The sequence below is a fragment of the Prunus dulcis genome, chromosome 6, assembly GCF_902201215.1.
Source record: "Prunus dulcis chromosome 6, ALMONDv2, whole genome shotgun sequence".
Taxonomy (NCBI): Eukaryota; Viridiplantae; Streptophyta; class Magnoliopsida; order Rosales; family Rosaceae; genus Prunus; species Prunus dulcis.
In genome coordinates, this window is record NC_047655.1 from 1,095,611 (window position 1) to 1,111,930 (window position 16,320).

General features: G+C 38.1%; 2 protein-coding genes across 2 annotated transcripts; both read right to left on the minus strand.

The window, feature by feature from the left end:
• Positions 1-3,507: 3,507 nt before the first annotated feature.
• Positions 3,508-5,443, minus strand: LOC117632550 (octanoyltransferase LIP2, mitochondrial-like). Its single transcript, XM_034366064.1, has 2 exons — positions 5,260-5,443; positions 3,508-4,384 (listed from the first exon to the last, which is right to left on the minus strand). Exon 2 carries the CDS (start codon positions 4,379-4,381, stop codon positions 3,674-3,676), a length of 708 nt encoding a protein of 235 aa, XP_034221955.1. The 5' UTR covers positions 4,382-4,384; positions 5,260-5,443; the 3' UTR covers positions 3,508-3,673.
• A 753-nt stretch (positions 5,444-6,196) lies between these two features.
• LOC117631107 (protein adenylyltransferase SelO-like) lies at positions 6,197-11,111 on the minus strand. Its single transcript, XM_034364061.1, has 8 exons — positions 10,654-11,111; positions 10,156-10,265; positions 9,512-9,568; positions 9,120-9,419; positions 8,480-8,727; positions 7,222-7,528; positions 6,859-7,132; positions 6,197-6,692 (listed from the first exon to the last, which is right to left on the minus strand). The coding sequence occupies exons 1-8, from the start codon at positions 11,074-11,076 to the stop codon at positions 6,438-6,440; spliced, it is 1,974 nt and encodes a 657-aa protein (XP_034219952.1). The 5' UTR covers positions 11,077-11,111; the 3' UTR covers positions 6,197-6,437.
• Positions 11,112-16,320: the final 5,209 nt, after the last annotated feature.

Below are 16,320 nucleotides of genomic sequence, written 5' to 3' on the forward strand. Positions count from 1 at the left end.
AATAAATACTCTTTCTAACAATTTCTTACAGGGTTCTGTACATAAAGTTTTCTCTCATCTCCTAAATCTAATACTCAAACCAACAATTGCAACAACATAAAAAATAACAATAATAAACGAATGAACAACTAGAAGGAGAACAAAAGAAAAATTATGTATAAAGATCTCATCTTCTTACCTATATAACAGAGTGAAAATAAGAAAACTGCAAAAATGTGGAAACAGAATGAGATTTGTATTCTCTTTCTTCTCTGGGATCCCTAGTCTCGGTTACCGGTTCTGGGTAGGATTTGATTTGCTGGGCGGGGCCTTCCTGAAACTTGTCTCTACAGATTTCTTGGGATCTTCCATTGCTTTGCTGGGCTTGTTCGGATTTGCAGAAAATGAGACCACTGAAGCTAGCAATCTTCTGGGTTGATTTCTGTATCTCCCTGGAACTTGGGTCTCTTGGTGCAGTGACAGTGAAGAACATGTCACACTCACAGCGTGCATGAGAATCAAGGCAAAGAAGGCAAGCAAGATTCTCTGACTGGTTTTCATCGCGTGGTTTGGTTTGATTTGATCTGATGAAAAGAAATCGAATGTGGGTAAAAAGATGAAAGGACAGGGATATGAAGATTTTCTTCTTTAATCTCTAATAAAAGAAGGCAAAAAGCGGCAGTGCATGCTTTGTTATGCGTAATTTGGTTAACGAGTGTGGATGTAATGTAATATATAGATAACTAGTGTACAATGTACATTCTCTCCCTCTCCTAGGAACCTATATGCTGGTCAAGTACTTATTTTGGTGTATAAAAACAAGAATTTAAAATTTTTTGTTCAAGTCCAATTGATGAATACACTAATACATGAAACATTATAAGTCAAATTACAAAAAAAAAACATAGACTTGCTCAGATGTTTTTGGTTCAATTGTAATTTAAATTTTTTGGTTCAAGTCCAATTGATGAATACACTAATACATGAAAAATTATAAGTCGAATTACAAAAAAAACATAGACTTGCTCAGATGTTTTTGGTTCATTTGTATTTACCTGAAGTCAGTGCAATTGTATAATGATCTTTTTTCTCAATATTAAAAGACATTCTAAGTTTCGGATCTCTCGGTCCTCGTATATCAAACAAAAAACACCATGTGCTCACTGTGAATTTAATTTGCCATACATTGTAGGTGTTATGGGTTGGTTAGTTAATTAGCAAGCAGAAAAATCCTTGTGCCCATTCCTTTGTTTTGTTGTGTAACAGGTTACAACTCGGAAGCAGCTGAATCATGTGATGCTAAGTTTAATTGTCATACTTCTATGACTTTTCTCTGCAAACTTGAATATTTTACAAAATAATCTCATGTGACTTATCACATGAGACCAAATCAGACTCCTCATTTCTCTGTCCATCCTTTTGCTTTGTTTAATAACCGATCACTATTCTATATTAAGTGGTACAAAACAAACACAGCTAAACTTGGCTGGGTAAGCTTGCTTTCCAAACGTGAAATACCCTTTTAATCTTCTACGAAACCGTCACATATGCCAAGCTCCTGTATGAAGAACTAGCTCTGATGTGTGCCATCTCGAAAAGCAAGGTTTCTAACGAGGAACTTTAGCATACGCATAGTTATGTATAGCTTTCTTCTCATTGCATACATGTAAGAAAAAAGTTAAATACAACCGAACCGGCTCATGCAACGATTTTCAGGCTTCCATGCTTCAAAGAAGGCTCTCATTTTCAGACTTGCATTATATTTGGGTTTTTGTTCATTTCCCATGAACCCACATGTTTTCTCCAGGTTGAGAAATGGGTTGAAAAGAGAACATGGATTTGAGCAGCAAGAAGATATTTAAATACCAAGTATGATTATCAACTTGGCCATCAAGCCATCACGCATGCTGATCATTTTCTAATACAGCATGATTTTCTCTATTAAATTATGTGATTCGGATCAATCCCACTGTGAGCTCTAATTAGTCCACTTGGGATCAGCAAGCTTTTTAATCTACACACAATTTATAAGAGTTGTGTGGTATTATTGAGCATGTGTCACATTTTTTTTTAATTATCGTCTTTTTTTTTCCGTGGATGTCATGGTTGACGTCGACAGTTCACAATATGAACTCATCTCTATTGATAGAAGTCAATTGGTCAAGGAGATTAAAGAAGGAAATTATAGTTTTTGTACCACAAGATCTGGTCAAGGAACTCCTGAAAGTTGTATTTGCAATAAATTTTGTGAAATTTTGTTGAGAGGAGAGGATTTTTCATTTGGTTGATTCATAAGTACATGTGGATCAAAGAATCTTTCTGCAGAGAAAAGCATGTGGTCTATGTCAGCAGGACTATGATAGAACACAGTGCTCACACACCTGACCTCTTTGATTAAGAGATCAAATGATGTTACTGTGCGTAGACCGAACACAGAAGCAGTTTTCCTTCTTTTTAAAAAAAGGCTTATTATCACAAAATATCCCTAAGGTTTATGAAACTATCAGATTGCATCCTTAATGTTTTTTTTTGTCGTTCATGGTCCTCAAGGTTAGTATGCATGATCACAAATGGTCCCTACCGTTAAGTTCCGTCAAAAACTCTGTTAGTTTGCTGATGTGGCATATATGTATATCACAAAACATCCTTGAGGTTCACAGACCTATCACAAATGGTCCTTATGAAATTTTTTAATTTTTTAAATTTAAAATTCATAACATTTTTGTTTTCTTTTTAAAATTTTATGAATTATAATTATTTTAAAAAATATATTAAATTTTAAATACATATGACACTATATTATTGTAGATGTTGGCTCCATATATATGCCACATCAACAAACTAATGAAGTTTTTAAAAAATAATTTAAAATTCATAAAATTTTAAAATGAAAAAAAACTAAAGGTTTAGGGTTCATAAATGGTCCTCAAGATTAAAATCCTTCTATAAATGATTTTTTCATTTATAAATAATTTTAAAAAGAAAACCAAAATTTTATGAATTTTAAATTTAAAAAAAAATTATAGGGACCATTTGTGATAAGTGTGTAAATCTCAGGGATGTTTTGTGATATATATATGTATGCCAAGTCAGCAAACTAACAGAGTTTTTGACAGAACCTAACGGCAGGGACCATTTGTAATTGCACATACTAACCTTGAGGCTCATAAGTGACACAAAAAAACATTAAGGATGCAATCTGATAGTTTCGTAAACCTTAGGGACGTTTTGTGATAATAAGCCTAAAAAAAATAAAAATAAAAATGGAAAAAAGCAAATTTATATCATATTCCTGTTAGCAATTTTACAGAAGCAAGCTACTGTCCTATGTTTTACAGAAAAATGTTAGGAGAGCAGTATACCAGCTTAATTTCCAAAGAACCCTTTAGAAATGTGTTTTTCTTGTATGACCCGCCCACAATGCTTTTGTTGTGTTTTCTTTACATTTTTGGCAACTTTTGCAGGTTTTCAGTCCCATTTAGGAAAACCAATTTTAGAACTGGATTCATCCAATATACATAGGTAGGATTTCTAAACTGGATTGAACTATATAGAATCACCAGTTTTCCACATTACATTACTTATCATACAAGATATACAAATTCAGCAATTTCCATCAATTGTTCTGACAAATAAAATGAATGAAAGAGCGTAAGGCTTACATCGTTTATTCGTTTGGCATACAATTGTTATCTCATTCGGTTTCCCCATTGTCTGAAAATATTGAGGCAGCATCCTTCCATACAAGATTACTATAACCAAATTGTCTAGCAAAACAAGAAATCAACTGGTCCTGAATTACTTCTTCTGTAGGAAGCACCAAGTCTGTCTCCCTTCTCAATGATGTAACTTCTTTATCTGCAATGCCACAAGGTACGATATGCTTAAAATAGTCCAAATCTGGATCAATGTTAAATGCCAATCCATGAGAAGTGATTCCATATGAAATCCGTACACCAATTGCACCAATTTTTCTGTCTCCAACCCAAACCCCCGTTTCACATTTTTTTCCAGGACAAGCTTTCACACCATACAGAGACGCCAATTCAATCATGGTTGACTCAAGATTCTCCACGTATTTACGAGCACCAAGCCCAATATCCCGAAGAGAAATAATGGGATATAAGATGGCTTGATGTGGACCATGAAATGTAATGTCTCCTCCTCTTTGTGTGTAGTGCAGTTCAGCTCCTATTCTTTTAAGTTCAGACTCGGGAATCAACAGATTGTGATCAGTTCGCCGTTTGCCAAGGGTGTACGTAGGTGGATGTTGCAGGGACAGGAGAGTATCTGGAATCTTATGAATTTTTCTATTGGAGGCCAGCTTTTCCTGCAGCTTAAGTGCATCCAGATAGCTGATAGCGCCCATTTTCAAGACCGAGAGATTTCTTGGAACTCTCATTCTCTGTAAACCACAGTACAACTAATTATGTATTTTTCTCGTCACATAGAATTAACACAACACATCGTGTTCAGCCTTCATATCATACGATGTCTACAGCCTTTTATAAACTATAAAGAAATGATTAGCAAGTTACAAATTCATCGATAAAAAAATCCATGAGAAGGGTGGAGGTCACTTGATTCCAAGTCACAAATTTTACAGTTAAAGCATGATATAAGTTGAACAGAATTTCAATTTCAAGGTATGAATTGATAAAGCATGATATAAGTTGCCCAAAGAAAACTGAAAAGAGAATAACTTTACAGTATATTGAAGACACAGTATATCAATTTGATCTGCACATTGTAATATACTGGAGAATTAAATGTGAATTTCTTGAATTCTTGAAGATATGGGCAAGCAGAGAAACAAAAAAATAACCTCTACCACCGCAGCTACAACTTGTATTCTCTTGGTTTCTTGAGATTACAAGTTATACCATTTAAAAATCAAACATATGCTCTCTAAACAGACAGACCAAAGTTTGTTTCTTGGGCATGCCATGGCAGCTCTGTTAGGATAGGGCTACAATCAAAATGGAAATTGGCATACAGACCCACTGAGCTTCAAAGACTATCATGTAAGCATTTGACCAAACAGTTAATGGGCATCAAATGTTAAGCATGAATTCACAGATTCAAACAAGCCAAATGACAAAAGATACACTGCTAATGGAAACCAAAAAAAAAAACAAAAAAACAGTCATCAAATGTTAATCGTGGATTCAAACCACCAAAAGGTTCAAAAATAAGCTACTGATAATACCACATTTCCGGGAAAGAAAACAAATTTACAAAATAAAGAGTCTTAAGAAAGCAGAACCAGTGACTGTTTACCCGTAGAAACCAAACCACCGAAGATGAGAGAGAGAGAGAGAGAGAGAGAGAGAGAGAGAGAGAGAGATGGTTTTGTCCAATCTTAATCTTTTACGGTTGAACGCACCGTTTCGGCTCTCCACTCGTTTCCCTTCTCTCTCCCCTAAACGAATCGCCAAGCATTTGGTTCGTTTGAATCGGCATAATCCTGTTCACAGCTGCAAACTGAAACCTTATTTGCTTAAGATAAATTTTCACCCAATCATGTAGGGTTTTTTTAAAAATAATTTGAACCCCTATATTGGGCATAATAGTATAGCTCCCTAAATTAAATTCAACATTTTGCATCAGATAAAAGACTGGATTGGGGAAGTTTTTATCCTTGCACAAAGCACTTTGTAGCGTTCCGCAAAGCATTTGAACTTGTAATAAACATTTTGACATGTTTCTAAACGACTTTCAACAAATGCGCAACACTTTTTAGTGGAAGTAGCACTATCGTTTTTTATACAAATGACATTAAGAAAGGGGTTAAGAAATGGGGAATCAAATTTAGGACTTTTATACATGGATAATTGCTCCTAATCACTTGAGCTACAAGTCACTTGCAAAGAAGTAGCACTATAACCATGTTGCACACATACAATGATGCAATCAATGACATAGACAGCTTGAACCAATCAATGACAGAATCATAGCCCATCTTTCTGCAACATATACAAAATGTGCAACCATCCTCCATGACATGTCCTCTTCTTTGCCAGCAGGAGCAGAAAAATTTGTATAAAACGGAAATAGCATTGTTTTGCTATCCCCGGCCAATTACAGTCATCCAGGTGAAAAAATTATCATGAGTGACATATCGTGATTGGCCGGAAATAGCAAAATAGTGATATTTCCATTTCATGTAAGTGTTTCTCCTGCATGAGACATACTTCAAGACAGCACGCATCAACCCTTTCTTTAAGTTGCCGTTTCTATAATGAATTTCTTTAAGCTGTTTTCAATTGAATAGAAAACAACAATCATACAACATTGCCACTTTATTTCATTGTCAGAGGAAAAAGAAAAGAGAAAAAAGAAAAAACTGAATTTGACTATTATATACGACAACTTACTATGCCCAAAGACAAACTGTCAAGGAAACAAAAATCTCTTTTTGCCATCTATATAACATTATGTTTGTTTGCATAAACAAATCATGAAGAGCAAGAAAGCATGCAAACTCCAGGCCTATAAGCCCACGCTGGGGGCAAGCGAGCATATTTTTCCATTCCCGGTTGCTCATCATATGGCCGTTCCATTACTTTAAGCACCCTCTGAACCTCTCCAAAATCACCTTGTTCGGCTGCATCAATGGCACTCTGGCATAAATAGTTTCTGAGAATATACTTAGGGTTCACTGCATTCATTGATGCCTTCCTTTCCTCATCTGGGATGCCGCTAGCAGCCAGCTGCACAAGCAAAAGACATCATGTGAGAAAATTAAATACAACAGAATCTTTGCTTTTGACAGGACATGAAGCAACTGAATCAGTTTTAATTCTTCGAGTGAAGTGGGAATCAAAATGATAAACTTTTCGAAGATAGGAGTCATATGAAAACCAGAGCTCAACGTACCTCCTCTATGTAGATTTTCACCCAGCTGATCCATGCCTCCTTCCGCTCCTGCCCAATATCTAATAGAACGGCCTTTAGTGGGTTCAACAACTCCTCTTCTGGAATGCTGGGATCAGCTTTGATATTGGATAGCAACCGGAAAAAATTTGTGTAATCCACTTTGTCGACAGCCATATTATTTAAAAGTTTACTGATCAGCTGTTTGATGTACTTGGGAAGACCAAGTTTCTTGGTCATTATAGCTTGATAGTCATCCATGAATCTGGTTCCATATCTGTAACAAATCCACACAAAAAGAGGTTCAATTAACTGCCACTGGAAGATACAATTTAATTAGGAGAAGGGTGTATGAATCACAACTACCTTTCCATTGCATAATTTGCTTCCTTATCATCTATCAACTGGGCAGCTGACAGAGTTCTAGTGAATTGTGCAATATTCCATAAGCCAATATCAGGCTGATTTGCAAAACAATACCTCCTCCCAGGAAGATCCGTGGTATTCGGAGTGTAACTTGGATCAAATGCATCCAGAAAACCAAAAGGACCGTAATCAATGGTAAGACCCAAAATGCTCATATTGTCAGTGTTCAACACACCATGAGTAAAACCAACCCCCTGCCATTTGGCAACCAAGGAAGCAGTGCGCTCAGCAACCTCTACTGCCCAAGCTGTTAAAAACCCAATCATGGGAGTAAAAGCACAGAAAAACAGTTAATTAAGTATGCCTGAATGAAACCTTTCTATCATAGACTCTTTTGGAGTAGCAGTAAGAGTAAAGAGATAATACCAAGTTCGGCATAAAGGAAGATTGCCAATCTCAATATTAGTAATGACATTGGACACAAAAAGTATGCCTGAATCAAGTCCTTTCTTTTGTTTTCTTTTTCTTTATTTTGTGATACGTAATGACTTCTGCAGTTCTATTAAAATAATAAGAGGGTTCCTGAATAATCTGGTGCAACATGTACCACAGTATCAACACCAGACACCTTATTTGACTGGCATACATGAAGAAAATATATAGATGCAACTTTGGAACGAGATATTGCATCCCTAATAAAATTAGTTTTTAACAGAAGATGAAGAAGCCAGTAGCATCTTAATTAGTCCGAAGTGCACATTACACACAAGAGAGAAGCCCATCTTAACTACTTTCCATGCCCAATATGGGAGGTCACCACACTACTAACTCAGCTAGGAACACAAAACTGCAGTACCAGGTAGCACTCTGCAACTGTTTACTGGGTGTACTAAACAGGTATCTGAATCCTAAATCAATCCAAATTGTCTTTCTACAGAAGAAAAAAAGAGAACTCATATAATTGCCATGGGATAAGACAACAGGCATACATGAAGAAGATGTATGACTTTAAATCAATCCAAATGGTTTTTCTAGCAAAGAAAAATAAAAAGTGAACTCCTATAATGTCCATGGGATAAGACCATATGAAAGCGTACAAGATGAGAAATTTATGGCTAGTTAACTTAGACTGCACTTGTTGATTGAACTTCCGATTCATTTAGCTTCCACAATATGACAAAATGTATCCCAAGTCTTAATGAACATTATTTAAGCCACCATCAGCAACACATTTTGCTCTAAAAGGATAAATGAGTACCTGCATACTTGTTAGATGTCAGATCAACAATGGAATGTTCTTCGTTTCCTGTGTTGAAAGATAAACTCTCACTTCTACTCATGTTCTCTATGTGAGGAAAGTGATGCCTAATGGCATAGTCTGCAAGAGTACGAACAATTGCGAGGTCCTCTTTTTCTCTGGAGGCATGTATTTGGTATGATCCAAAACGCAGAAAGGATGGAGAAACCCTGCAAACAATTGCACCAGGTTCCTCTTTCGGATTGCCACTGCAAATGAAGAAATAAACAATTTATTTTTAACAAGAAAATATGAAAAACATATATTCCTATAATTAATGATAAGAAAATTTAGGAGGTCCAAACACCATGATTACAGTCTCAGTAAGCAACATACATCCTGGTAAAGTTCAATTCCTTTCAGGATGAACAATATATTGATATTTTAGCATAAGACCCAACCAAGAATGTAAAGATAGTTGAAAAATAAAACAAAGAGAAATGATCTTAATAAGGGAACAAAAGGAATTATCAATACATGAAACCTTGAACTTATGCACTAGCTTCAAAAACAAGAAATTCATAGTTACGATATATATCTTAGAGATATCTAGGACAATACTGTTAGCTAAGAAAATTAATTAGAGTTCTGCTGAACATACTCATAGAACATGTCGCGTGTGACAAGTTTTCCTGTTGTCACAAGACAGAGAGCTCGAGTTGTTGGAATTCCAAGATTATGCATCGCTTCACTGCAAAGGAATTCCCGAATGCTACTACGAAGCACAGCAAGGCCATCTGCAAACCGACTGTAAGGAGTCTTCCCAGCACCTTTAAGCTGCAGTTCCCACCTTTCAGATTTAGAATTAAGAACCTCCCCAAGAGTAATAGCCCGACCATCTCCCAACTGTCCAGCCCACATTCCGAATTGATGTCCACCATAGCATTGAGCGTAGGGCAACCTGCATAAATAAAACGTACATCCTGGCTGCATGAAATTTGACAACAGTGCCTAATGTGAGCCTCATAATTTAATATTCAGAGAAACACTTACGATCCCACTAGAGGAGATGCCCCAGAGAATAAAAGAGGGAAATCTGGCCTTCCAAATCTGTAACTCCAAATAAGGTGCCAAATTAGTCCTATGAAACATGAAATACCACATGTGCAAAACATGTGTATTAATAGTACTATGGTATGTCAGTCAATGGTTCGGGGTACAGCAAGTCAGAAACCAAAGCATTAATCCGAACAATACAAGATGGAAAACACATTTACATAGGAAACAATAGCCTCCAATACTTGGCTAGATATCAGAACTCCAAGAATAAGGAAATTTCAATCAATAAGAGGAATCTTGACAAAGCATGTGACAACTTATCAACTCTGAAAATATAAATATCTGGGGGCCTAATCTACCATACTTACAGATAGGAGTTTTCATAGCTGTGTCATGTTATTTACACACAGAACTAATTTCCTAAACCACAAGGCCTTGTGTAGAGGTGAAGAAGAGATCCAGAATCGGACTTCCAAGGACCATCAAAAACATTATCCATAACAGATGCTGTCAAACACAATTTTGTTTCTTTCTGATTCTATCAAACAGACTCTCTGAGTTCATGCTTATTTTCTCATCCATGTTGAAACGCATTAACACTTGATTTTCCAGGGAGCACAAGAAACAAGAATACTCACTCTTCAGGATCCAATTCAAGCAACTTGGAAACTGATTCTGACCAGGCAACGAGCTGAGGATTCTCAACTTCAGCTGACGGAGATACTTTCGTATAACAAGCATGCAACACCTGATAATCAAAACACAGAAAGCATAGCACAAAGTTACAACATAACACCCCCTCAGCTAGTAAAAATTAAAGTGTAGCTCAAAGCAAGAGATCATATCACAATCAACCCTATTAATGGCACAGTTCCGTAGCTAAATTAAGCGAACCCAACTAACAACACACGAACCGTAAGTCACTTGGCCATTTCCCCATTAATTCACCACGATTTTCTAAGTAGTTGTGTTTAAATTTAACAACTTTTCCGATTTTGGGACGAAACAACAGCTCAAGTGTAAGCCTTTCAACTAATACACAAACACACAAAACATGCGCTAAACTTTCCTTCACTTTCTCAGCAACCAAACAGAACATAAGCCAAAATATGAAAATAGGGCAAAAACAAGCTAACCTCTCGTGGAATCGTATCAGTCCGGGGATCACCAGGCAACTCTCTTACAAACGAGTTGTCCCAATTTAGATCTTCAAGCTTCAACCTAACCGCGTGAGTGTTATTTACACCATTATTTTCACTTTTATTATTCATTTGATCGTGGCCGTCGGAGGTCAATTTCTGATTCTGCAAATCATGCGTTAGGGAGTCGACCGACAAGGTAGCCTCCGATGGGGGTGAGTCCATGGGAACTTGCTGGCTGGTGCCGGAGCTGAGGTTGCATACGAGGAGGGGCAGCCTGGGAAATTGAAAGTGCTTGGAGGGGCAAAATTGAAATTTTGAAGGGCGACGGCGGAAGTAGAGGGCGGTGGAGAGAGAGAGGCGAGGAAGGGGAAGTAAAGAGAGTGAGGCCTTAGAGGAGAAATGCGAAAGGATTTGCATTATTTCTGTCGGACTTTTGGTCTATCTAAATAATATTTCTGGGTTTTGCTTAAAAGTACGTTTTTGTCAAAATAACAATAAAATAATAAAATAATTACATTTTGTCATTTTTCCTGCAGCATTGTTGAAATTAAGCAAAAATTAAGGTTTGATTTGCATAGTTTTAAAATTCTTAGAGAATTTCATCGAATTTTTTCTTTTTCTTTTTATAAATCAAAACTGATTATAATAAATACATATATGTGTATTTTGTATGAAGAACTATATTTCTCTTGATAAAAATAATCATAATTAATAGCTTTTGAAAGAATTAATAATATTCTGATAGAAAAAAAAAACAATATTTAAAAACTAAAACTAAATCTCCTTCCAAGAATTTCTTGTTGACGATGGCAATAGTACTTTGCAAGATGAGGAGGCAATAGTACTTAGAATTTCTCATTCGCAAGAAGATTACAGATGATGAAGAAAGAAAAAACAATATTCCTAAACTTACTGTAAGTAACATTATCAGGATAATCAAGTCATATACTGGACAAAAAAAGCAAGTGACAAGTTGAAATGCCCCTATACAAAGTTAATCATCAATCTTAGAACCAAAAACGGGATTTTGAAGGCAACCAAGATAATAACAAGTTTATCCATTGCGATTATACTTCTTAAAAAACGGAAAGACAAGAAAATTTAATTAAATGAAACATTAAATTTTAAAACCAATTGTACATCAAACCCTGAAGAGAGAGAGAGAGAGATGTTGTAGTTTTGATGATTGAGATTGAAAACGTTGTTGTTGGAGAGACTTTTGATGATGGGCTCACCTATTTTAGGATTCCAAAGTTGTTGAAGATGTTGTTGGAGATGGCCAAACACTCAGAGCATCTACACAATCATGCTCCTTATTTTTTAGTTAAACTTGACCTAAAAACGCACAAAAGCTATTTTAGGAGCTCTCTATAAAATTTGAACTTCAATCATACTCCCTAGTTTAGTAAGTCATAAATATTATAATTATTTTTTTAATTCAATATAATTGGTCCATCTCTGTAAAAAAAAAATAATAATATTAAAAAATAGTTAGCATTAAAATATGCATAAAACAAAGCATCATTAAATTATAGGAAGCCACTATGAGTACTTTATCTCTCCTTAGATTTAAGAGCTCCTAGAAGTCTCCTTATTTTAGGAATTGGATAGGGAGCATGGTTAGAGTTATATTTTTCCAATTTCTCCTTAAAATTTGTCTAAAAAGGTGATTTAGAGAGCCAATTGTGGACGCTCCCACATGCCCAAAGGAAGAGATTGAGAACGCTTGGAAAATATACCATTGGGCCTTGGTATTGTGGGCCGTGTGATTTGTGGAGAGGCTCTAAAACTACATTGCGACACTCAATTTAACTTCTAATTATTGATAAGGGGCTTGTAGCTCAGTTAGTTAAGAGCATTTACTCTCGCAACCCAGGTCCTAGGTTCGGTTCCCCACTCCCCCAATATTTGTATTATAAATTTAAAAACTTCTAATTTTTAATTAACAAGGTCAATAATAACTCTTTGTTTCCTTTTTAAAATGGGATCGTGATATCTCCCATATATTAGAAAGAGAAACACCATTAGAAGAAGCACATGCCTGTTCTATTATTAATTTTTTTCATTTGAGCAATAAAGCTTCATATGTTACTTATGACTTTGAAAAACAAATATTTTATGCTATCACTTATCGCTCGTTCCAAACAAACAACAATAGTCATTGTTGTTGTTGGTTTTTTTTTTTTTTTTTTGGTGGAGGACCTTTCCTATTGAAAGGGGCGATAGCGTATTAAACTCACACACACAACACGGATATTAGGACTCGAACCCAGGACCTTACTTGAAGGAGTATATACTCCAAACTACTTTAGCTATAAAACATGTTACAATTATGATTTTCATTTGGTAGTAAAAATGGCAATGTTTACTGATAAACTGTGAGCAACTTAGTTTTAAGATCTACTATAATATTTACTTATGTTTAGTCACACTAAATATTAATTATTGATTGTTGTCCAGAATCATGGCGAATATTTTCAATGAGATATTGGAGGGTACTAAATAGGTATTTCATAGCATTTCATGATTATTTGTGTATAAGCACTTAAACTTCAATGCAAAAAAATGAAGGATAGTCACGCTTGGAAAAAGACATGTTTTTCCTAGTCCACTTAGAAGAAATAATATATCATCCTTTTGGGAGGAGGAGATCATGATGAACTTTTTCATTGTTCATTATATTCTTGAAAAGATGTACATATGAAATGAGATCCGCTTTATCTAAAATGACATTTGTTGTTGGATTGTTCATGTTTGGGAAATGGGGAACCAAAAATTTCACGAGTAACCTTCATATTTATTCAATTATTCATCTGCTTTTGGTTTGTTTATGTTTGGAGAACCACAAAATTTTGTGAGTAACCTTTAGAATTGTAATGGAGGGTGGTGGTGATTGGTGCTTTCCAGGGAGTACGGTGGTGGGTTTGCGGAATATTTTATTTTTGCTAAATATTATGTTCGGGGCAAATGACAGATTCTATTGACATAAGGTTTTGGTTAAAAAAATGTTTGAATTCCAATAAAGGCACCCATTAGTTCACCCTAAATACAAATGATCTTTGAATAATGATTTCTTTTTTTTTCTTTTTCTTTTGTGAAAGAGGAAATCATTGATAATAATTAAGTGGATACAACAATATCATCTTGTACAATTGGCTTCAGCCAGAGGGAAACCTCTTCAATTCAAATTACTATAGTATTACAATTAAGTGCATGCCTTGCTAGACGATGAGCTACTTGATTGCTCCCCCTTGGACTGAAAGAAACAGTAACATCATCAAACTGTTGCAAACTCTTCTTAATATCATCAGTGAGATGCCCATGACTCTTCTTCATCCTTCTTTAAGTCACTAATCACTCCTTGTGAATCAGACTCAATTAGAATAGAAGAAAAGCCAACATCCCAAGTGTTTATACCGCATATTAACGACCAATGACCACCTGACACGTGGACGGAGTTAACATTTAACACTGCAAGCCCTTCGGCAAGGACCCTACCGAATCATATGCATCGTGGTGCTTTTGCTCTTGGACACGTGTCATGCCCACAATCCACTCCTACAGTCCCACATCGGAGATTCCAAAATAAGCACACCTCCCAAGGCCTATATAAGGAGACCCCTATTCCCAAAAGAAGGGGAGACAGAACGATCAACGGTACGCTATCGCTTGATCTGTAATCTGATATTTACTAAATCCGTACTTACTTAAGCATCGGAGAGCCTTCGGCCGGTATCACACCGGTACCCCCAAGGTCTTACCGAACGTTCCCTTTTGCAGGAACTTGATCTTCCGAAGACTAACTACCTTCCGAAGACACAATATCACTAAGTTGGGCGAACCACGTGTCGAACCACTTTTTCGCATCAACAGTTTGGCGCCGTCTGTGGGAAACGAAAAACAATTAACCCACTATCCCCTAAACACATGGGGACCACTTCAATACCCACTTTTCTACCGGAGGACGGGGCACCGTTCGGAAGGCAAGCTGGGGCTAGCCCAGCGCTACCCCCATGCACTCCCTACGGAAACGCCCCATCAACCCAAACAGCCGCCGAGGCCGAGCTAGTAGCCCAAATCGCATCCCTGCGAAAGGACATGGCTAGGCTTCAAGAGCACAACCACCACCTTTCGTCCAAAGTGGACGAAACCCAACGGCAGCTGCACCAGCAGCAACCGCAGAACGTCCAGACGACTCACTCTTCCGAAAGCTTGGGAACCCCTCATAGGAGGAGGCACCGAAGGGCAGCAAGGGCAACGCCCGCGCCCTCCAAACAACTGGTGGTGCCGACACCTAGGGACCAACCACACATACCGAAGAAGGTCTACTCTGATTGCCGACACAGGCTTAACGATCGGGAGGCAGAGAGACAGAATCCCCGATCAGGATTAGCGCTCGACTACGGGAATCCCGGATGAACGCCGGGGGAAGTAAGTCACCCATTCGGAAGGTCCAAGGATTGAACTCCACGGAGTCTGCATCCGAGTATATCCCTTCCGATGCGCAAACGTCCACCTACCGTTCGGTATCAACTCAATACTTGGGGGATAACTCCGTGAGCCCGCGAAGGCGCTTGGAAGACTATGATGCCGAAGGAATCCCAAGCCGAGACCCTGTTGTCCGACTCCTTTTTCAGAAGGTCCAGAAAATGGAAAACGACAAGGCTCGCTCCCAGGAACCTGAGTGGGGAAAGCTTCGGCCCGGGCCGTTCACGGGACGCATCCGTCGCTCTCGGCAGGATCGGGAAGTACAACCACTTGCGCATACCGTTCTATACTGGCACCGAGGATCCTTTAACCCACCTTCATTCATTTCAGTCTGCCATCGGATGCAAGGGTCTGAGCGACGAGGGGCAGTGTCTGTTATTCCCGTCTTCACTTACCGAGGCAGCCCTGAATTGGTTCTACCGTTTGGAGCCGGAAACGGTAGATTCTTTTGACGAGCTGAAGCAGATTTTCCTCAACCACTTCATGATCCAAACGGACCGTCTTTACTCTGCCGATGATCTGTACACGATTCGGCAGAGAGAGGACGAGCCATTGAGAGAGTATGCGGCGCGTTTCAGTCACGAGTACTCAAGGTGTCCGGAAACAGATGATAGGGCAGCCTACGGCGCCTTCAAGAGTGGCCTTCGGTCCTCGCATTTCCGATACCTAGTACACAGCAGCAACTGGCGCACGTATGATGAGCTGATGAAGCAGGCGGCGGTGCACGCCAAGGCCGAGTACTTCAACTCAAAACCAAGCGCTTCGGCACGCCGAGAGGATGCCAAGCCAAGCGCTTACCCTGCGAAGGCGCCATCCTACGATAGGACCGACTCATATTCGGCGGGCCATAAGCGGAAAGATAACCGTGACGATCGGAGAGATCAGCCAAAGAAAGGGAAAGGTCGGTATGGTCACAACGACAACCGAGGACCCCTGCCCAACCGTGACCACGGCAACGAGGTCTTCACCCTGCTGAATACCACGTATGAAACCGTTCTGATGAACGAACAGGAGGCCATACCGAAGCCGAATGTTAGAAGACCCAATCGGCAAGACAACCGGGAGACCGGTAAATTCTGCCGATACCATCAGCACAACAGCCACAACACGGAAGATTGTATAAGTTTGAGAAAGATTGTGGAGCGGCTGATCCGAGAAGGGAAACTGGACCAG